The following is a 23,346-nucleotide window of genomic DNA, read 5'->3' as shown; positions in this document are numbered from 1 at the left end:
GGTTTTAGTATGTTGGTAAAAATATCTTAACGTCAATTCGTCACGAAGACAATCACGAAATCACGAATTTGTGCAAGTGGTGAGCAAAGTAAATGATGAGAAAGCAAGCAAAGTGAAATTGTTGTTTTTGTCAGTGTTTTGTTAAATATACGTTTGTGTTTTATTTACGTCTATATACTTTGCGTGAACATTGTTGTGTAGGAAACCTACGTGATTATGTGTACAATATGCGCAGAGTGTTGATTACGAATGACATCTGTTAACAAAAGGAAAACAGTAAAATAGAGACGTTCATAATCTTAATTCAGGTAAATATACACTTCAGTTGTTTATTGTAGCTCTAGTTGATTGTTAAGATTGAGTCCAAAGGACTTACAACATCGTTATTTAGTGCGTCAGTATACGAATCGCCCTTCACTCTGTATTAAACACCAAACAAGAAAAATGTCAAGACGTGTGTGACCTCCAATTTTCGAGTTCCGTAATAATTTATGATTTGTAGCGCAAACACGAGGTGGTTTTTATTGGAAACTATAGATTTCGCTTTTTGCAATAATAATGTTCTAGTTAGCATGTAGGTGAAATGAAATGGTGATTGAACAACATAACAACTACCTGGAAACACTAGAAAATTGATCATGTATTCCTAATTTAAATGTGTAATAATCATACAATTAGTCTATGGTGATTTGTGGAGAGAAAATGAAGCTGGCCACAGCAATCATCATAACAGTTTAGAGGTAGGCATGAAGAGAAAGATGACACAGATACCTACATTTAGAAAATTGCCATTATTATTGAAGTGGGAGGAGTGAATTACAATTGTGTTGCATTTCTCTGAGTTATATGACACCTACATTGTTTGCATACTGGAGGTACAAATAACAACACATTTGTTTATTGCAAACAGCAACAATGATGTAAACAATAACAGTCATTGATTGTTTCAAATACTTTTGTTCTTTTTTTAATATTTGAAATACTTATTGTAATCATAAAATTTTATGAAATATTTATATTATAAAGGTTTTGACATCATCAACTAAGAATTGTGTTTGTAATAAACCCACTGTGATGCAATTAATGAGAACTGAGTCATAATATTTTACAAATTATTTCAATACTTTGTTTTCCTCTTCCTTGTGCCACAAGGAAATCTCTACTTCATTAGTGTAGTTTAATAAATTCATAAGTCATATTAAAACCTGTTAAAAGTTGAGAAAAATATGTAACAGGTTCATGCTTTTAAAATCTCATTGTTTACTTGGATTTGATTGACTCTCACTTTTTGAGTGGCCTTTAAAAGCCCTGATCTTGCTGATGGAGTTCCGCAATAGAACATCAAAAAGTTACTTAAATGTTCTGGAGATCAGTAGTCTTTTTATTTAGAAAAGAAGGATCTACCGAGGACTTAATAAGCCAAAACGAAAAACGATAAATGGTTCTATGAGCTTTTTAAAAGCTCATAGAACCGAATACAAGAATGTTGTTAGGCCCTTGGTAAGATATAATCTTACTTGTGTTATGGGTGCAGCTATGACTGACAAATTGCATATAGGTACATAGTTAAAAGGCTCATCGCACAAATATTGCCCATACTGGAATTTGAACTCAGGATCTCAGGTTCGGCAGTCTGGCATGGTGACCTTTGCACCGTCGAGACTGTCAAAAGATAACGACATGCAATAGTTAAAACAAATAAAAAACCTTTAAACAGAACTCTGTTTTAGGTACATGTAAGATTTCATATCTTATCTCAATTATTTACAGAAATTGCTTCATTCTGTAAATAAATGTGGAGCTGTCTAACTATGCTATTATATTGATGAACTAGCTGTCTTCCCACAGATTCACCTGCTTCCCAGGGAACTTGTTTGACAAATGATAGCCTGTATATTACTCAGGGATAGTCTAGCTTCCCAACGGTGAAGGCATTTTCACATTAGGTCAGTAGTTTCTGAGCCTTCAGGGTTCAAAAACGAAAATATTTCCTCTTCATTAGCATATCTATATCATTAGTGTAGTAGTATTAAATGTCCCCATTCTAAAGCTGTATTGGTCTGTATTTGATAAAATATTTCAATTAGTCACAATAATATCATATCAATATCAAGAACATGGCTGATTAAGATAATTCTGGAAGAATCAAATGATATTGGTTGTTTAGTTCAGAATTGTAATATTATACTGTTTGAAATACAATACATGCAGACTATATTTCACTAGTCAGCTTTAGTGATATTATTTTGCAATAGAATTTAATAGCTACCTACTAATATAAGTAGCAACTAATGACTTAGTCAACCTTATAAAGTATACATTTTATAGCTGCTATCATGTTATCTTATTTAGTCAATTCAACTTCCTAATCTTGCCTACCTTTTTTCCAACTATATATGGGGTTAGCATCCCTATTTTTTTGGATACAGTTTAGCCCCAGTTTTTAACATGATACTTATGTCTATCATTTGATTCAAAGCAGCTCTTAAGCACCTTAAATTGTGTTTATTTGTATTAATATGCTGTACATTTAAAAAAAGTTTCCATTTTTTTTTATTGTTTCTGAATGCAGTCAACGAATCCACAATAATATGGGAACTTTTGCAGGAAAATATTAATTTTGTTTTGTAAACTAGCTATCAGAATTTAACATATTATTTTGTGCATGTAAATAAACAAGTTCTGTAAAATAATACCAAATCAAGGCCAGTGAGTGAGTCCACTTTGGTACAGCTCCTGTTAGAATAGACCTAAGATGAGTTAAATGTTAAGGCTGAGAAATAAAAGGTTTCGTGGTCAAGTAGGTTTTGTATGTATTAAAAATAGGATGCAATCTGTTTTTTTGTTACTATACCAACTGTTTCTCACGGTTTTAGTCGCTTCCTGGTCAACTTTCTCCTGTACATAGATCAAATAGCTCAATACCCTACAGAAGTTATTTCATTAAAGGTAGACTAAGTATGTTGGTTCACTGACCTCTGAATCACCGATAATCAGAATTAAGAGAAAAAATCGGGGTCGAAAACGGCTTCTGCAAGCATTTTGTTCGCCAATATTAGCTTTTGTATTACATATATCTACCTAGCTATCTTTTTGCAGTGGCGGATTTAAGCACGAATGGATCATCCACATAAAATTCCACTATAAGTGTTTAATCCTCAAAAATATAGTTGCATGTTCTAAAACATTCAATATAACAATATATAACGTAGCGAAAATACAATTGTTGCTTTACAATAAATGGAAAAGGCATCTAAATTCTAGTCATGTGCTCCGACACTGTCAGTACCCTGACCCTAAAGCAGTCCAGAGGTCGTATCATACGGTATACTTACATAGATCCATTCTGAAACAAGGACGATACCATTCGTCTTTGGTAGATCCAGCTCCATCACTGGGATCTGGACTTAAAACTGTACCTCTAGAATATTTAAGTATGTCTATGTCCATTTTATATACCCCTAACTTAGCGTAATAAAGCTGCTATATTATTAATCCACAAAAATGATTCCATTAAGCAACTTAATTACTTAGCTAAAGCTGTGGATGAACTGCGTACTTAAACCTTCATTCTGTATAGAGATAAAATCGTCAGTTGACCTCAGTTTAATTAACATACGGTCCTAGACTCGTTGTATACGTGTATGTGGTCAAAGCCACAACGATTTGATTAGTTAGGCGCCCCTGGGATTCAATTTTATTGTTTTGATATCGCATTGTTAGAGCAGGCCTTGCCACCGGACTACATCGCTATAATATTGAGTGCCAGCACAATGTTCTTTCGTTCCACAATAGATACCATCTTGTTTTTTCCAGATGACTATCAGGTTTTATTTTTAATTGACAAGTCGTGTATGTTTGATTGAAAGCATATTGGACAATGCGCTTATGTTTATTAAATGAAAATTTGAAATCAAAAGCCAAATGCACGCGATATGTATTCCTCAACGCCATTTATAATTTCATGGGTTGATGTCTCGATTTAGCAAGCAATAATTCCGCAGAAATAACTACAAATGAGGCGCTTCTGCTGTGAAATCTCCATTTCAAAGGACATTTCATTTGAAACCTAATAAAACTCCACTCAGTCCACTCAACGCTAATGACTTTTCTTTCGTTTTTAACCTAAAGAAGACGATGTAGCCGTCGTCCTTTTATTAGCCCAATGCTAATGAGAGTTCTTTTGTGAAGACTCTTGAACTAATATTATTTTACTTATTGTTTGCGTACGTTCAAAATTGGGTCTACCGCTAATTTCGAGTCCCTTTTGTTTTAAATCCGTAATATCTGTATTACATATTTAGCTGGATATTCACCTGTTATGATTTCTTTCACTGTTTCAACCTTGTACCGGACTTCAATTTGTATCCTGACAACAGTTCTAATACCTGAACCAGTTAATTGTAGTATAATATTGCCACATTCTCACCGGCCCAGTTGAACTGTTGCATGAAGAATCTTACGACCTGTCGAAGGCCCTTCCTTGAAATTGTGCCTATAATTTCTAACGATTCAATATGTTTGTTGCAGTATGAGTTCGACGGAGACCATCAACCTCACGGCTCAGCCGATGATTAAGGAGGTGGTCCACGAAAAGGATTCCATGTTCCTCCAAACCCCTGGTGCTCAGGGGATCGCCGGGATCTTCGTTTTTGCGGCGCTATTCATTACTTGCCAACAGGTAATTATTTCAGGCTTTATTAACTTCTAGGGACAAATTAAGTCGCTAACGTTATGAATGTCCTAAAAAGACACGTCAGATTGTAGTAAATACACGGAGGAAATTACTGCTCAACCTTTACAATACTTTAAGTATGTTTTCCATAAAAGGTTTGTTACCATTGAAATATAGTTCTATTAATAATAATTGCTCTCGTAATATACCTACTCATAGATTGCTGAAAAGGTATTGCTAACTACAGAGTTAGTTTCGTATCTTTGTCTCAACTATACAAAAGACAAGGTGTCTTTGTTCAGCCAGTCGGTGTCGCCACAGGTGTGCTTACGTCAACATTTTTTAAGATCTCACGCAAAAAGATTTCAATACGAAACGAATAGAATAGTCAATGGTCAATAAAACATGCTTGCGAAGATGGATTGTTTGCCATTATCATTGTTAACTTACAATCGATTGATGCTATTGAAATAGTTTGCTCTTCAACGACACTGGAAAGCGTGCCTTTTTTTCTTTAATTGTTCATAATTGCAAGGAATGTATTCCAATGTTATGGATGCAATGAAATTCCAAGAAAGCAGGAAGTAATTAGTTCAGTTAATCACATTCATTTGTAGTGTTTACGGTGTGATGGTGCGGTCCATTAAGTAATTAGATTTCTAAGTATAATGTGCGATGTTAAAAGAACAACAGCTGCGGGTACTCGGATGTGTGGGTGACGTCAGTATCGGATATATACTTGATGTTTGTATATTGTTTACTTGGCGAAAATTGCGTCAGGCTGACGCACCTGTGTCCTAGACGTCGAAACAGTTACAACATCTGATATTACAATCAATTTTCCTTATGAATGATGTATAACTTTTTATGGTTGTAAAGTTACTCTGTTACTACAAATAAGGACTATAAAAAAGTCTATAAAATACTAGTAAATGTCTTGTACAGTATGTTTACTGAGAAGAAATATAATAACCTTTCAAGTCAGGCCAAGCGTGGGCAGGGCGATGCGGGCAGCTAGTTGCGTACAAAATCAATATTTTATTAAATTGTATCGTTCCCCTGCCATCACAAGGTGTGTTACTGGAGTTTTTTCATAAACGGAAATTCGCTTATCCCTACTAAGCTGACAATTTATTCTTAGAACTTTCTCCTTCACTTTGTTCGGAGCATTGCCAGACTATTACCTGCCTACTATGTTTTTGTTTGAGATATAAAAATGTATTTCCCTCGTCCATGGCGAAATAGTAGTTATGGTTATGACACCAGAAACAGTTTGGCTATTAGCACAGTTAATTGAACCCAAACTTCATAGAAACTCCATATTCGAATTTGAAAGTGCAGAACCGTTATGTCTAAGGTATGAATATTTCTTGGAATTTAATGGTCATATTAAGCTCGATACACCATTTTTCTGCATTTATTAAAATATTTAAAATGCGCATTTCGAAATACATATATGAGAATATATTGAAAAGGTCTCTTCCATATTGGAGTTCCCCTAACAGGATGTGGAAACGGGATAACGTTTTCCTTGACGATAACGGTTTTATAAATATTACACTATGATCTAGGGCGAGGATATTCAGAAGTTTCATAGAACCACACAAATATCAGCAAAGCCCGTAGTTAGCGTAGGTATAATTATGCAATGTTATACGTTACACGTACGTTTGACGATTTTGACATGTCGACAAAAAATGCCGTCGTGTTGTTGCGCGTAAATACCTTTCAAGATAAGCATAAATGACTAATTTTCTTTTTAACTGCTGTGTTTTTTCGTCAGGCAATTTTTTATAGACAGCCAATTATTCTCATCGTAATGATTAGAAACCAATGCGTCACAAGCATTACTTGAGAAGTTATTAGTCTTCTGAAGCATGACGAACTTTAACCTTCTTGTATGTAGGTCTGTTTGCTACCTATAAAGTCCTGTGAACTTGTTGGAAGTACAGCGATGACACAATTACTTCGAACCATAATGGCACAAGGCAGTATTTGTTTATACTTAATACATTTCAAGGAACGGCTTGCTTACTTGAGAGGGTACATGTAAGTGTAACCCACATGTGTTTATCGTGAAAATCGATAGTGAAATGGATGCGGGATAAGGTGAATTTTAAATGAGCTTTTAGTAACATTGTGTCGGGCTAAGAGTTTAACGAACCGAATAACTCGTGTAAGGTCCATCTTTCCCTTAAATTCTGGTGGACAATTTAGGTCGTTCATAGACACGGTTTTTTAGAGATTCTCCAATTCTGTTTTGGCAAAAGAAATACCATCATACTATTTGGTCATGAGAATGATGACTGATGAACAACAGCATATTCTGGGGTATAAACAATCTTAGCACCAGCACTTGAAATGTGTAAATCGAATATTTTCAATGAATTGGGAGATCCCTTACCAACATGTGAGACCATCAGTGCAGTTTGTGTATGAAATCATCGCACGATTTTTCTAAATAAATATGCGTACCTACGTACCTATACATATTTTATAGGTCAGCAAACCAGAATTGGTTTTGCCCAATTTTACGATCAGTAATAAAGTTATGTATGTCACACACGTCTTCCTAAAACTAATTAAGATTAAGATGTAAGTGGGCTAATTATGTACAAAATTATAATTATAATTTTGAACAGATAATTGTACAAAGTACTCCGAATAACGCTTTACTCCAAACTGATTGTTGATTGTTTTATGCTATGCAAAACAGAAACATCCAAATTCTTTGCTTTATTCTGGCATTTCGTGGGTATGGTTATGTGCAATTAATTGTAATGCAGTCAATCCAGTTGTTATAACTATTTTGATAAATCTGGTTTCTGTTCTCAATCTAGAATTCGAAGCTTGTGATAAAAAATCAAAGGTTAATAGTTTCTTATTACATGATTAATTGATATAACTAGATGTTAAAGTAAATAATTGTGTATGCGTGATCATCGCGTTTAGTCATCTTTTCATGAGTGACTCACTACTTGGGGATCATTAGCGAGATGATGTGATTTACAAGATATCGAAATCATTACTATATAACAATAGATGTAGTTTGGTTTTTCTACTGGATCAAGCATTCCTTCTCTGCTGTATCAACAAATATAGTAGCCTTGTAGCCATGGGCGCTACACAAATTACATTTGATGGTATTTAACTGTTTCGCATATCTTGTATCAAGTCATTATTTCCATAGTAAGTATATCTGATGCCGTGTAAACAAAAGCAAAACTTCTAAGACGTTTATTTACTTTTCTTTAGAGGTATCCCGACTTCATCTGACGTCACACCAAACGAATTATAAGTACGCATAGCTCCTCATTTAGTAGGTAGTTTCGCACATAGAGTGTAATGATCATTAAGTGTTGCTTGGAGCACGCACTGCCCCTGTATTTGGAGTGTTCCGGCATTAAATGAGTCAACTGCTTAGTAAGTCAGAAATCGATCATTCGAGATCGATCGACTGGTTTTGCAAAAAGCATAATTTGCCAAGGCTAACGCAACAGGTATTAAGTTAGGTTGGAGTATCACGCGGGGCTTCAGTAAATAATAATATATGAATTGTTACTCTATTTGTAATGTTTGATGAGAAGGTCCTCATACAATCTTTGGGACCGGCTGAGTATTTAATTATGATCTTCGTAATTATAATGGTTTATAATCAGACAAATACAATATTCACGCATATTGTTTTACATTCTCGCTGATAAGCAGACGAGAGCGTCGATCTAAAATAACAACATTAGCCAATTCTTTTGTAGCGCTATCAGAGCGAGTGTTATCGCACCTCGTTATGGACTATATTCCGTTTAGTATTTACCTGCTGATAACAAGTTATTGTAGCTCCATGAATAATGACTTAGGCCACAAGAGAGCCGCTACAGAGTATCCGCCATGATATACATTCGGTTTTTGACCTTGTATTTTCCCACCGGGACAGGAAATGTTCGTACTTTACTGTTATAAACGTAGTTGAACAGCCTTTAATAAAGTACAAAAATGTATTGTAGTACATGGACAGCGAGTTTTTATGCGAGAAGGGAGGTTAACGTGTGATGATGGACCGGTAACGCGGGCACAGCCCGGGCACGCAGAAGACGTTTGTTCTTTATCGTCTTTACGTGCCTAAGAACATTTTAGCTGGCACATTTTTTTGGAGGAAATCACGTTTTACGGAGATTTACGACTTGAGACAACGATGATAAGACACACAATTTATTCATTTCATGGATACTTGTGGTTACACAGCCTTTGGCGATCAGAAGGCAGCAGTTCTGTTAAGTTCAACTGTGTTCCATAACTGCGCAAAATTAGTGGTTCTTCATAATTAACTTTATCGCACATTAGCCAATGAGCGGTATGCTTTCTACTGTTTATCTTGCTAGGTTATCAAAATTAAGGCAGAGCCAAATATTACTTTTGCTTTCTGCAACGGCCTCCAAAAATATTTTGAAATAATGAATTATCCACAAAACAGTTTAATTTGTGTAGATTTGTTTTATAAAGATAGAAACAAAGTTATATAGTCCAACCGGTCTAGCGTCTGACGTCAGTCAGTCTGCACAAAGATCGATATAATCTCACAAGTGTACGTATACACCACTATTTGGAGTATATTCAGAACGATTTTACTCCATTAGGTACGTAAGAAAATGCCTGAGGCCGACCTGCCTAATTATATAGACTGGTATGAATAGGCTATTTTCCTACCGACCTATCAATGAATAATGATGGGATACTCAACAGACGTGCCGCTTTCCCATAAAGCAAACTAGAAGTACTAGTAAGAAAAAACGTTATTTTATAGTGTGTAGCAGTAAAAAACCGTTACGTAGTCAATGAATACTATCTACAGATTTATCTAATGATTTTAATAGTACGCGAAGAGAGCGTGGCGGCTTTGATTACGGATGCGTTCGTCTCGTCCGCATCATCTCTCAACGAATGATTTCGTAACTGAATTCTTATTAAATATCTATACTTATTGGGTGTTTAGGTACTCGTTCATGTTAATTATGGAAATAAATGTTCGACATCAACTTCATCAGTAAAAAAGCTAATTTGATAACAGAATCACGAATAGTTATAAAATTGGCCACAAAACATCAATAAAACAAAGCAATTAAGTTTTCTTATGCCAATAATCTGAGGAAAAAATAGATTTTAGAAAGGTTTGCTTGCAAAGCATTGGATAAAAATCGAATACGGTACCAGTTTATTAGTTATCAATTGGTCAACAGCACAACTTTCTTTTGGTGAAAAGTCTAGACAAACTTCATCGTCAGATAACACCCGCTAATGAATGCAAATTGTAAAATCTAAAAGTGGATAAAATTCGAATAAATAAAAGATTGTTCTAATGATTTAGCAGTGAAACGATAGCCAACGAAGCCGTTAATTTAGTAACCGTACTCCTATAGAAACACAATGATTTTCAATTGTTAAAATCGTTTTCCTATATCGAATAACAAATAACAAGAGACAATTAAAATAATTGTTCTTAAATGACGTGTCACAATATGCATATAAATGTGGTCATGAATCAAGCTGTATTAATATAACGTAAGATTTAAACAAAGGATAATGGGCGATTCCGGTCCAAATGTCCACCACGAACGAGACCTATATGGCTAGATAGCCCGTTAAATGTAGAACATTTTTTGTTATGAAAGTAAAAAAAAATATAATGCCAGAAAAAAGTTATAGCAAAATCAAATTCAACATTTTACAGATTTTTTCAATTTCATTTTTGCAATTACTTTTCGTGATGTTCGATTTTCGTACTTTCTGTAACTTCTGACAAAATAGAATTGTTCATTATTAGAGAGAAGACACCACCAGTTACCGCTGGAACCAGGAAACGCTGAGTACCTATATTCAAGCACTTCTGGCGCCTCAATTGGTTAGCGATTCGTACATCCATCGGGCAAAAATATGGGCTGTTTATATGCAAATGTGTCTTACTCATCTTAGTTTTAGATAAAGTGCGGAAATGGAAGTGGAATAAAATAAAAAAATATAATGATAACATACAAAAACTACCGAAAATTAAGAATACATTTTTGCCTATAACTTTTTTTTGGCATTGTTTTTTTTTATTTTCTTAGTAAAAGTTACTCTAAATTAAGTGGACTATTTAATTATATAGGTCTCGTTCGTGGTGGACATTTGGACCAGACTTCATACATTCTTGCCCAATCTCCTTTATGGTAGATACGTCATACAGACATGATGTCTGTAAAAACTAGGAGCACCTGAAGCCGCTGAATTTTGGGATGTTTATTATTCAGTGAAATGTGAAATTCTGGGAAACTTTCCACTCCTCGCATAGGGCCTGGGTAGCATACATGGAGCTTTAGAGGCAGTAGCATCAGTTTTGGTTATATGTTGCAAAAAAATCGACGTATTCTTCTTTACATATCCCCTCCTGGGTCCCTTTCTGGGAATACATACTCGACTTAACACAATAAACCTTCTAATCATTGTTGTCTCTTTGTTTCCAGATCTACCAGCACCTGCGCTGGTACACGAATCCCTCCGAGCAGCGTTGGATAGTCCGTATTCTCTTCATCGTACCTATATACGGCTGCTACAGCTGGATCTCACTGCTGTTCTTCAACGGAAACTCCTACTATGTATACTTCTTCACTGTCAGAGATTGCTATGAAGGTAAACTTCATTTCAAATGTTTTTTTTTTGTTGACATCACACGTGGCATGTTTTTTTTCTGCCGGTAGATAAAACAAATGAAGGAACGGCTTCGAGGAATCATTAGATCAAAGGAATGGAATGTGATTGTTCTTGGGCTATGTCCGTTCATCAGAATGTAGGACAGCTTTCATCTTTAAATAAAGGAGATTTGGGACTGACATATCCTTTAAAATGATTACAAAATTAACTGTGTGGGATATCCTTTACGAATACAAGTGGATACAACTGTGTCAGCGGACTATGCAAACAGATTAGATAACTACAGCTAAATAACGGTCGACGTATCATGTGGCGGAATAAATTGAGCATTTGTTCTAGAAACCAGCGTCCAAGGAGATTTTTATATTTATTGTTAGTCTGTGGTCTGCAACGCAGCTTACCAATAATGCGCCGATTACGTAACATCCAAAAATAAAAGTATTTCTAGACACGATCGAAGGAGGATGCACATTTCTAAAACTGTTTATTTTTCCTTTCATTGGGGCGGCTGGAGTACGTCAGTCTAATCAATTAATCGATTCGAACTCAATAACATCGGAGAAGCAATTTCGTAACTCAATCAATTCTTTGTTGGAACTGAGACGCTGTATAACAGGCTCCTTCAATTGATCTGTATATGGCAATTGGCAATGGAATTAAAATAAATGACATCAAAGTCCTCTTTGAACGAGTATTTTGCTACAATGTCGTAGAAAGTCATACGAACCCAGAATGTTAAAAACAAGATATAAAAACCATAAAATGTCTGCTTGATAACTTGATTTGGTTAATAAAGTATAGAACGTATTTAAAGCATCTATACATTGTGCATTCTATTCGTGATTTTGAAATTAAGGTCACGGCCAAGACTGCTAAAATCAAGATGCTTATAATATTATTTAACCTTAATAGACACGGTTTGGTCTGTTGTAATCGAAGGCTTGTTAACAATCATAGCTCTTGAATCTTTCATACACTTACAAATAATTTTAAGTGTCTTCATATTGACATACAAGTCGAGCATGGCATATAATAATATTATGTCAATACTTAGGGAAATGTCAATTCTCTTCTAACTAGTTCTTGAAACACCGGAAATAATTTGAGCTCTTATTTGGTATGTATAGATATACTAAGTACATAGATTATTTCAATTCTACGTAATATTCACTGCACTGCCATAAATAAATAAACATTAACATCACTGAGGCCCAGTGTTTTACAAGGAACGCCTATGGGACCTCCTCATAACTATCGTAACGACTTTTTAACTATATTGAACTTAAACTTATTTATTTTTATTACTTGTTCCAGCATTCGTGATCTACAGTTTCCTGTCTCTCTGCTACGAGTACCTAGGCGGGGAGGGTAACATAATGTCGGAGCTCCGCGGGCGTCCCGTGCGGGCGTCGTGCGTGAATGGCACGTGCTGCCTCAGTGGTGCCACCTATACCATCGGGTTCTTGCGTTTCTGCAAGCAGGCGACTCTTCAGTTCTGTCTTATTAAGCCCGTTTGCGCCTTCATTATTATATTCTTACAGGTGAGGTTTTGAAGTTGTTTTTATAACACACGGTTGTATGGTTTGTGTGGGATTGGTATGAAAGCTGTTTTCACAAATATCGTTTATTACAGTCCGTAATTAATATGCTAACTTTCGGACTTAACGGATTATGACATCTTATTACAAAAAAAATATGAAATAGTAAAGCTAAATAATTGTGACAAACATCTGATTCGACTTGATGAGTTTCAGGAGAGACATTTGCAATTTCTTCTTAAAAATTTATTATCATCATGATAACTAGCAGTTGGTCATATTACCAATAGTTACAACAGATGATTAAATAGCAATTCCGTCAGGTGTCCACCGGTTTACGAGAGATAACAATGTATGTGTCACAGGTGGTGTAACTCATTGATAAAACTATTGACTCATAAATCCCATACGTCATGTATTGCTTAAGTTTGGGTTTTCTAATACGAAATGTGAAGTTAATAATGAAACTTCAAAAAGGAGGAGATAATAAATATCCCCAAATACTCAAATGTTACTTTAAATTATTTTTGATGTACCTAAGTGTGGCATTGTATAAATAATGTTTAAGCAGCATCGAAAGTTGCACTATAAGAAAATTACCTCTATATGAATAGAAAAAAACACAGAACTTAATAATACAAGGTTTTTGTTACAAGATAATTTTGACGTGACAACGTCTTATAAATTGGTTTGCCGGGTGACACTTCAAGAAACTGCGTTACGCTCCGCTCACGTTATGCGCTCACAATGAGAGCGAGTGAGAGGCACGCGTCCCTTCCACTCGGTCATGGTTAGCCCGCCTAAGAGCGAGAGAGACTCAAAGTCGTTGTCACGTAAAACTTTCGCCCGTATACCGACTTTACAGGCAACCAATTTTTTTTTTTAACAAAAATACTTTTAAACTTAAAATCCATCAACAAATATGTAGTATTATAGTAGTGACTTCATCAAACGGCCTTTTCATTTACTTGCAGGCTCGTGGCCTATACCACGATGGCGACTGGAGCCCCGACGGCGGCTATATCTACATCACCATCGTGTACAACTTCTCCGTGAGCCTGGCGCTCTACAGCCTGTTCCTCTTCCTCGGAGCCACCAGGGAGATGCTCAAGCCCTTCGACCCGGTGCTCAAGTTCTTCACCGTCAAGTCTGTCATTTTCCTCTCGTTTTGGCAAGGTAAGAAGAAAGGAAATAAGTTTTATTGTGCGCGTAAAGACGCATATAATACACATGGGCAATATAAACGCGCTCAGGATAATGCTGCGACCCGAAACGAGACAGAGTCCCTGCGCTGGTTTTCAGCGATAACCGGTTTAGGCAAGTGGACTTCTCTGTCTCCGCTTTGTCATATGTTATACACACGGTCTGTTGTTTAACTATTGTATCACATCGCCATCGTAGATAGTGAAGTGGCTATTTTGTCAGTCAAGCTGATTTCTTTACTGTCAAATCCATTATTTTCCAGTTGTTTGTGCAAGGTAAGTATATTTTGTACCTGCAATAGGGTGACCTTCGTTTCAAGATCAAGAGTGAGGTTGTTGTGAAGTGTATGTAAAGAGCGGTCTTTAAGAGTTTGATAAATGTATTTGAGTAAGAATATAGAGCATTTTGCTATATTTATTTGTGTTGGGTGATAAACCATTTTCTAGAACTTTATAAACCGAACAAAATATTTTTTTTATCTCTCGAAACTCACACTATCGTCTCGACCATTGTTATTGAAAAATCAAATGTGTAAAATAATTTCACATGTAATTTTGATCTGTATTATTGCAGACATATCAAATCCCCCCTTAATTAACTAACAGATTAATCCAAACCCCTTTCCCCCCTTTCAGGTGTAGCCCTAGCCATACTCGAGAAGGCCGAGGTGATATCTCCTATCCACGACGCGAACGGCGTGCCGACCACCGCGGGCACGGTGTCTGCGGGCTACCAGAACTTCCTGATCTGCCTGGAGATGCTGGCGGCGGCGGTGGCGCTGCGGTACGCGTTCCCGGCCGCCGTGTACGCGCACGCGCACCGCGACCCGCACCGCTCCGTCACCATGCAGTCCATCTCCAGTAGCCTCAAGGTATGTGGACTATATATGTCATCATCATCATCCTGCTGCCCTTATCTCAATTCTATTTAGTTCGCCGCTGCATGTTTTGTTCTATCTGCCGTTCTAGCCAGGACCGCAATCACAAAATCCCCCCATCCCAAAATCCTTCCATTAAAGCTATCTACATTCATGCTCATCACTTTCCTTAAACATGATGTTCAACCCTCCCCATCACATGTCCATACGATGACAGCCGGTTTCTACATAGATTTTCGACTGTGGACTATACTCATTAGATATGAATCTTATTAGCAGAGGTAGTTTAGCTTTATCTTCGCAAAAGTACCTCTGCTGTACATTACAAATATAAAAAAAATCTGTCAAATCAGTCTGTCTATTGGCTTCAATATACATAATTACTTTCTTGAAATGCAATAACACTTTATATGTATTATGTTCGGAAAGTTACTGGCAGGAAATTAAACGTTATCTCTACTGATTCCTAACCTAAAATTTCCAGGAGACAATGAACCCCAAGGACATAATGACGGACGCGTTCCACAACTTCCACCCGCAATACCAGCAGTACACACAATACAGCTCTGGTGAGTGACGTAGCACTGTCTTATGTTAGCAACGCATGCCATACGCTGCCTGGTCGCATTTTATTTGCATTTTATAACTATACCAAACTCAATTTTTGATCCATGGAGAGTGAGTCATTGCAGAAAATTTACTAAAAGAGAAAAAATGTGTGTGGTCGGGGGACGAGGAAAGTTCCTGTCTTCGCCCTTAGACGCCTTCTTTTAAAGCCGTACATTATATACTTAATATCGTTAACAGATATCTCAAAGTACCCGTACGCCTCGTTAGTTCACCCATTCTGTTCATAAACCTTACATATTCGGCGCCTATCTTATAGCATCTGCGCTCATCTATCCTAACTCCTTGGGTTGATCTTAGATAGGTATTTCAAATACTTGTTTGTGTACGTAGCCTTTTTGGTAATAAACTTTTTTACGATATCGTTTGACAGATGGATATCGCGTTGTCTATGGCTAGATTAGATGTTATCTGTTGTAATTGTTTTATAGCATGTTGAGGTTGTAAAAAGTAATGAGTGCATTTGGTGATTCATGACTGTTGAATTATTTATTAAATGATAAAAAGTAGGAAAACATGTATACGTAATTTGATTTAGTTTTGAATGAATGCGTCCAGTTTTCATTTTAATTTCATGATTAGTACCCATTACGCTGTAGGCTAGGTCCTTCTTATTTTTTGGTTTTGTTTTCTTTCAGATGTCACTTCTCAACTGCCTTATGAGAAACTATAAACTCTGCCATAGCTGTGCTCTGCATGAAGTGCATTGCTGTCTGTCCGTTTATACATACATGTAATAATAAATACATTATGCCCGAGCATGGAAACACCACTAACAATAATGTAAAATAAAATCTAAAAAAATATAAGTGTGTTCATGTTCAGCAGTATTTCCATTCAAGCACGATGTTTGGGTGCCGTTTCATTTGTGCTAAATTTTGGTGCTTATTGTAGGGTGCTCAAACTACTGGCGTTTGAATGGGAATATTTCCATATTTAGTTAATAACGAATATACTTGGGTTTTCTGCGCTTCTAAAGAATAGAAAGCCTGCGTTTGTCTGTATGTTTATATAGTTATTCTGCAGTATTTTCAAAGGATTATTTTGTCAGTCAGTATTTAAAACAATCAAGTATTATGAAATCATTCCATTTTGAATTTTATGACGCACAGAATTCAAGTATATTCGATTCGATAGGAAAGTATCAAAACGGCATGCGAAAAATAAATGTTTATTAGGGAATCATAAACGGAGTGTCACTACACATACAAATTTTTGTTTTCACATAACACACACACAAAGTGCCTTATATAGTGAAGGTGAACTATCGATTTCTGATGCTCGGTCGAACCCACGTTAGTTAAGGACTTTATTTTTATATCGAGGTATATCGAGGTATTTGGCTAGTCCGAAACGCATAACGAATTTTTACGAAAAACTTAGGTAAGTATCATATCGGAAGGCATGGTAGAACAAAACGTGGTATTGAAATGGAACCAATATGATATTAAAACTGCACAGGGATGAAATACGAAAAAATCATGAGAAAATCGTAGAAAAAAAGGGAAGAAAAATCAGCAGATAAAACATATCATATTTTTTGGAACAATTAAAAACGATCAATATCAAATATTCTATACATTGCAAAACAATCATCATCCAAGAGCCTATAAGCTACAAAAAAATATTTTTACTGGTAATACAACAAATTCGGACTATTCATTGCCATAAATAAGTATCTACTTTGTACTTAATGCCTTTAGTATGTGTTGTGTAAGGATTAGTGTAAATGTTAATTTTCTGTGATTATATTACTTTTTCTTTTTGTATTATTTTGTTACTTTCTTATAGTTACAGGATATGATCCTTAGTTGATGCTAGAATTCAAAATTAGTTTAAAAAATATTCTTTTTTTTTGTAATAGCAACATTGGCATTTATCGGGTTGTCTTGATTTTGTACATTCTTTTTTTAAATAAATTATGTTTGATAACTGTGGAAGTGAAACCTGCACTTTTATTGCCAAACCAAAGAACGGCATTTCATGTTTCCACCTTCAGTTAAATGTCGAGGCGGGTGTTGCCAACGCTTTGTAATAATACGCGCTTCAAGTAACTCTAACCTTAATGAAAATTAACTAACAACCTGTAAAGCCATACTTTATGTTTTCATTTCCTGAATATTGTTATCATAATATTATTTTTACTTAGGAGATTTTTTAAACTTTAATTATAGTTTTGATTAAATTCTAAAGTATAGTTATTGTAGGTTTAAGTTATAATAATTATTTTTTACAGTTCACCACAGTTTGATTTTCAAAACACTTGTATTTCGCCTCTCACTAATAATAAATAAAGGATATTACTTAATTATATTTTATTTCAATTACAAGACCAAACATATTTTTAAATAAGACACACGTTAAAAGAATAAACAGAGAAGCCAAAGGTAAGATATATTTGAATGTTCGCTTTTTATATTATTTGCTGGCATGCTTTCGTATCACGCCTGAATGTCTAACATATTATTGAGTGTTACTTCATCAGCACGTTAGTTATAATTTGTTTAGATTTTTGTCGTCAGTAAGTTATATGTTGCGATACTTGTAGTAGTAGCAAGTAACTTTTATATTCAGTAGTCAGTAAATCATGGACTATTTTATAAATTAAGATTATTTCAACTGACAACACTGTAGTGTGCACAAACTTTGCACTAATTGAAATGGTTGCCAAAACCAAAAAAAAAAAATTACAAAAGTTACCAACAGTATAATAAATCGGTATAGTTATATACTTGTAATTTATTGAACATTAATTGTTTCTCACAAGATAGCACTTATATTGTCACTATGTAACATGGAAGATGTTAATGGTAGTTTCAGCACACTAGTACTGGTTACACAGTTCAACTCTAAAGACCACAAACAGCGTTCAAGCGTTTAGAAAAGACGACATTTTATTATTTCAGTTACTCAAAGCCTTCTTAATATGAAAGAGATTCTTTTTTATTCTGGTTTTGGGATACATGGGGATTTAATTCTATGGTTGTGGTACACCCATAAAAAGACTCTTCACAACACCATCTTGTGATAACGAAATTGTTATTTGTGCTAACCTAAACGCTTGAACACCTGCAACCTACAACATACTATGAAGCTAACATGTCTGGTACGTAGTGATGCGCGGAGGCGCGGGCGCGGGCAAGCGGGACGAGGGCGCAGCCCTGGCGCCCCGGCCGCCGCCGCAGCGCGTGGCCACCATCTGCCACGCCACCAACTACCACGAGAAGACCACACTCCTCAGCTCCGACGACGAGTTCCAGTGAGCCCCCGATACCCCACGAACACGTTGTTATTCGACCACTGTCCCACTTCTTGATGGCTTAAGAAACTTGGACTGAAATAATTGGAACTTCTGTTGGTATAAATCTCTTTGGAATTTAATTTGAATAATTGCTACTGACAACTGTCCAAATTAAATGGTCCTGAGGCTCAAAATTGTCTATGGTCTGATATGAATACGTTCGAGTGTCCTGTCGAGTAACAACAAATCCTACCGGTAAAAGAATTTAGGAACGAAAACTGAAGGATGTTCATTTTAATAGATAAAGGATAATATATTTTTATGCATCTCTTGGAGTCCTTTACCACTTTTAAAGCGTAATACTTAAAAGCCTGGCCCGTAGCATGTACCTTTGTTGTCGATGTTCAGAAAGATATAAAATTCATAGGAAATAGTAATAAAAAATCTGTGTTACTCGGTGTACTAAATCAAAGAAAAAATATATACTTATCTTTTATTGTTAGTGAAGTATTACCTAATTTAAAAGCATTTTTTTATTTACTTTAGGTATGATTTAGTGCAGTTATTTAACAATACAAGCAATCCTTAGAAATAAGCATAACAGCCTGTATTTAAAACGAATGAAAGGAGAACAGAAGCACATACCTAGTAAAAAGAGTAATAAATACTTAAAATAATAGGTATTATTAAACAAAATATTGCCTTTTGACCTGTCTCTGTTCAAAGGTTCTACTGCGATTCTTCATACCACGGCGACAACGGCTCGATATAGGAACATAAGATTGTATAGTTATGTAAAATAAGAAGTAAATCAAATAACAATTGATACATTACAAATTGTACAGGTAAAAAGGAATTATTATTCTATAGATAGCTATTATTATATCGCTGTAAGGGCCGTAGTAAATGGCAACCCTATTCATTACTTACCTAAATCTAATTAAATTATGCATTTCTTTGACGGCAGTGTTTAAATCAAGCTGAATCATGGAGCCACCTTTAATATAAAAACTGAAATTCCATTCACAAGTTCTTTGTATGTGCCTTTTGGATAAACTCTGCTTTTAAACAAAATAGACGTTATAAATATGCTTGTAGAATCTATTTTTCTTAAGACTTGTGGACACGACACTCATTTTTTTATAAATGTTGTGCACAAAATAAAACATTCCTTCTTGCCAAATACCAAAGAGTCACTGCCAAAGAATTACTTATTTTTGCAACCCGCAGTGTTAGAGTAGTTCAAATTAAAGTAAATAAAAAAGTAATAAATAATTGTCGATGCTCACCACTGCTTCGCCGTCCAAAATTGCTTAGGCTCCATTTGCCCTTACAAAATCGATAAATATTTTCATTAGCAGAATGTGCTTTAGAGGTGCGTTTAAACTAAATAAATAAATAATATTTTTCTGTAATTTGAGATCAAGTTTATTCAGTACCAAATGTTTCAGATACCTAATTCAAGTACTAGTCTTCTTTTTCATTCAATACATTGCGAACATGCGACACGGAATACTTTTAAATTGTCGTGTAAAAGAGAAAAAAGCATCATTTGTTGCTTGGTATAAACGCACCCTAATGCAAATTTAGGTAAGTCTATAGAAACTCCTGGATTATTTGGTAGTTAACCCTTATTTACCTTATAGCAACTTAAATTATTACCTTATGTGTTAAATGTATTTCAATGTAGGAACTTGTTGTTTTGTTGTAACAATTAACTTTTGTGTAATGTATATTTAATATTTTAAATTAGATTAGTAACTATAATTACTGTATGTATTTATTTTAATATCATAAGTGTATTATCCTACTTTCACCTTACTGTAAATATCACCTTGATTACGTAAATACCTTAATTACATTTATTTTGCTTAGGAATGGTTGTATGAGAATAATACCTACTTTTATGTTTAAATTCTTTAGTCAATTATCTTCCCTTCTATAGGTACGCAATTGCTCTTAGATCGTATGATGAAATACTTATGTGTTACCAACTTATTTTTAATTATGTAAACAAAAATCCCTTATGCATTTATGAGAACTAGCTCCCCAAACAATGCTATTTAAGCACGCAGTCGAGAGTTAGTTACCTTTTATTGATCTCATGATTTTACTCCGAAATTTTTCATTGCATTTGAACTTTGTACGATCTAAGAGTATCTTTTTAACTTAATGTATGTGAACATAGGCCAATTTTGTATTATAAGAGGCTTTCTTTTCTGGATCGAAAGATTTATTTTTGTAACAGAAGTAGTTGAATGACAGTAACACACGTTTCGCCTGAATGATTGTTGAAAAATAATATAACATGAATAAACGTTAGATATTTTATTAATTAAAAATGTTTTAGCTCCAAGTTTTTAAGTATATGTATAAATAAATAATGATATTGACATAACAATTGCGTATTTTATTTGTAGCCAATATGTGAAGTGAAGACTTCTTCCGTGCAAAAGGTGTAAGAAATATCTACTCCTTTCATCCTGGCTCTTCATATATCATTAGGAAAATTCTACCCTGGTTCCCATAGGGTCCTATCCAAAGGTGGAGTAGGTGAAATGCCTAGTTTGAGGCAGTGTATTAAAGTTGGATCTATTGCTGTAGGTTTTAGGAAATAAAACAAGCCATCTTATTAAATTTTATATTAAAAATATACACAGTTACATAATAACCATATTTTCACATTGCTGCTGCTCACAGTTGTATTATTGCTTCCAATACAATCGATGACATACAAACGGACTACGCTCTGTGTGCATAACATAAATATAATTGATCTAAAATGTTTTAACAATGCAATAGCTATTCTATCTATGATTTATAAAAAGAAAATATACCTAAGGTACTCGGTTATTATTTGGCCTACGGGAAACGTACCTATATGGAAAATCTTCATGCCCATAGTTAGTGCAGTGCTACTTTTCTAAAGACAAGCTTCCTCTGTTTTGTTAGTATCTAATTACTTCCAAGAATTTACAGGAATCGTCTATCACATTTTGAGCGAGCATAGATCAAAGATGAAATAGATGTTTTAAGTTAATTTAATACTTACTAAAAAGAAACAGTTAAAAAGTTGCTTCTCATAAGGACGTCGTCGATTTTACTCAATGAATGTTAACGTCCAAAATAAGGTAGCAGCTACATCGAGGACATACTTCAAAATACCATGGTTGATGGTATTTAGGAGCAAGTATGCCTACGTTACACAAAAGCATCTTCAACGTTTTCCACATAGCATGTACTTATGTAGGTACTTCAAAGGCATTCAAAGCTCTAACGTTTTGACGGACTCAACCTGTATACGGTAGCAACCTGGTCCCCACGCGTTCCGAAACATCTAACATTACATCGACCAATAATTAAACGAGTACCAAATAAATGTGAATATCCTTTACTTACAAATCTTTTTAAATACATAATAATTATGTTCTTTTTAACATCTTTTCACACAAAATAACAATCAATATTCACGAAAAATAGTGCTCATTAAATATTTCTTAAAATATTGTCATTTGCGATGGATTACTGATGTGTGTGAGTTTCAAACATTCCAAGTGAGAGGTACATACTTCGATATTTTGTTCGATCTTTCCTTTCAAACAATAAATAAATATAGATAGGAGTAAATACATCTAGGAGTAAAAATACATCTTAAGATTATTTTATTAAAAACCAAGCATACCACGCGTAATTAAATTACTGTAGAGTAAGTTATTCCTTAGGTATAATAAATGAAGTAGGTATCAAAGGTCGTGTACACCCAACGTTATGTGCCAATGTGCTTTCCTTGGTAAAGTTGAATGCTACATTCGTTAGATGTGTTTCGACCTTTACAGTTACCAAAAAGTATAAACTTACGTAGTAAAAGAGTCCTTTTAATTTTTCAATAAACTATGTGGTTACTACACAAAATGAAAGACTGATTGATTTATTACTAACTAAAGAGAACAAACTCAGCAAAATATTAAAATTATTCGTCAATAAAATCCTTCTCAAGTTCCATTGAAAAATACTTTTACGAAGAATGTCAAGCGCCATTTAGAATTTTGTCAAGGGCGTGTTTTTTGCGCCTCAAGATAGGGAGACCGGGTTTTTACTGAAATAGCTGCCTACTCTTATTCCTCACCTCCTTACACCGGTTTTTTTTTTAATTGAAAAGCTTTTTTTTGAAGAAATTGAATAAAACACCAAATTTAGGTAAAACCTAACTTTTTTGATGCTCAGATATTATGCCTGATTAGGCAATGAATTAGGCTCTAATGAAATAAGATGTCCAAGTACCTATGCCAAGAAGGTAGGTAGGTAACTCTACCAACATAGTTCGTGAGAAGGATTTTATTGAGCCGAAAGAAACATGTGTTTAACGAAGAGATTTTACATTCAATTCACATAACAGCTTTTAAATTGCTTTGATCGAGTTAATTGTTTCAGCTGAAGGGAATAATTAATCACGTTAAAAACGATTAACTTAAACAAGTTACAGGCTGTTAAATGATAATTA

General features: G+C 34.9%; 1 protein-coding gene across 2 annotated transcripts; it reads left to right on the top strand.

Moving 5' to 3' along the window:
• Window positions 1–21: 21 nt before the first annotated feature.
• Window positions 22–19,531, top strand: LOC110378059 (transmembrane protein 184A). 2 transcript variants are annotated; one of them, XM_064036786.1, is made up of 8 exons: window positions 22–308; window positions 4,531–4,681; window positions 11,173–11,338; window positions 12,674–12,900; window positions 13,872–14,073; window positions 14,736–14,971; window positions 15,462–15,546; window positions 18,719–19,531. In XM_064036786.1, exons 2-8 carry the CDS (start codon window positions 4,532–4,534, stop codon window positions 18,865–18,867), a joined length of 1,215 nt encoding a protein of 404 aa, XP_063892856.1. In that variant the 5' UTR covers window positions 22–308; window position 4,531; the 3' UTR covers window positions 18,868–19,531. The 2 variants fall into 2 exon arrangements, with proteins under 2 accessions (XP_063892856.1, XP_063892857.1); XM_064036787.1 differs by lacking the exon at window positions 18,719–19,531 and adding an exon at window positions 16,243–17,915.
• The last annotated feature ends 3,815 nt before the right edge of the window (window positions 19,532–23,346 follow it).

The sequence above is a fragment of the Helicoverpa armigera genome, chromosome 11 (assembly GCF_030705265.1).
Source record: "Helicoverpa armigera isolate CAAS_96S chromosome 11, ASM3070526v1, whole genome shotgun sequence".
Classification (NCBI taxonomy): Eukaryota; Metazoa; Arthropoda; class Insecta; order Lepidoptera; family Noctuidae; genus Helicoverpa; species Helicoverpa armigera.
The sequence above is the reverse complement of the archived record's forward strand: the minus strand, read 5'-3'. Positions and strand labels throughout refer to the sequence as shown.

What these genes read in the sequence shown, in the direction of transcription:
- LOC110378059 (XM_064036786.1), top strand. Translation starts at nt 4,532, where the DNA reads ATGAGTTCGACGGAGACCATCAACCTCACGGCTCAGCCGATGATTAAG. An exon ending in TTTCCTCTCGTTTTGGCAAG is followed by an intron (nt 14,074 to 14,735) that starts GTAAGAAGAAAG and finishes CCCCCCTTTCAG; the next exon opens with GTGTAGCCCTAGCCATACTC. An exon ending in CCATCTCCAGTAGCCTCAAG is followed by an intron (nt 14,972 to 15,461) that starts GTATGTGGACTA and finishes TAAAATTTCCAG; the next exon opens with GAGACAATGAACCCCAAGGA.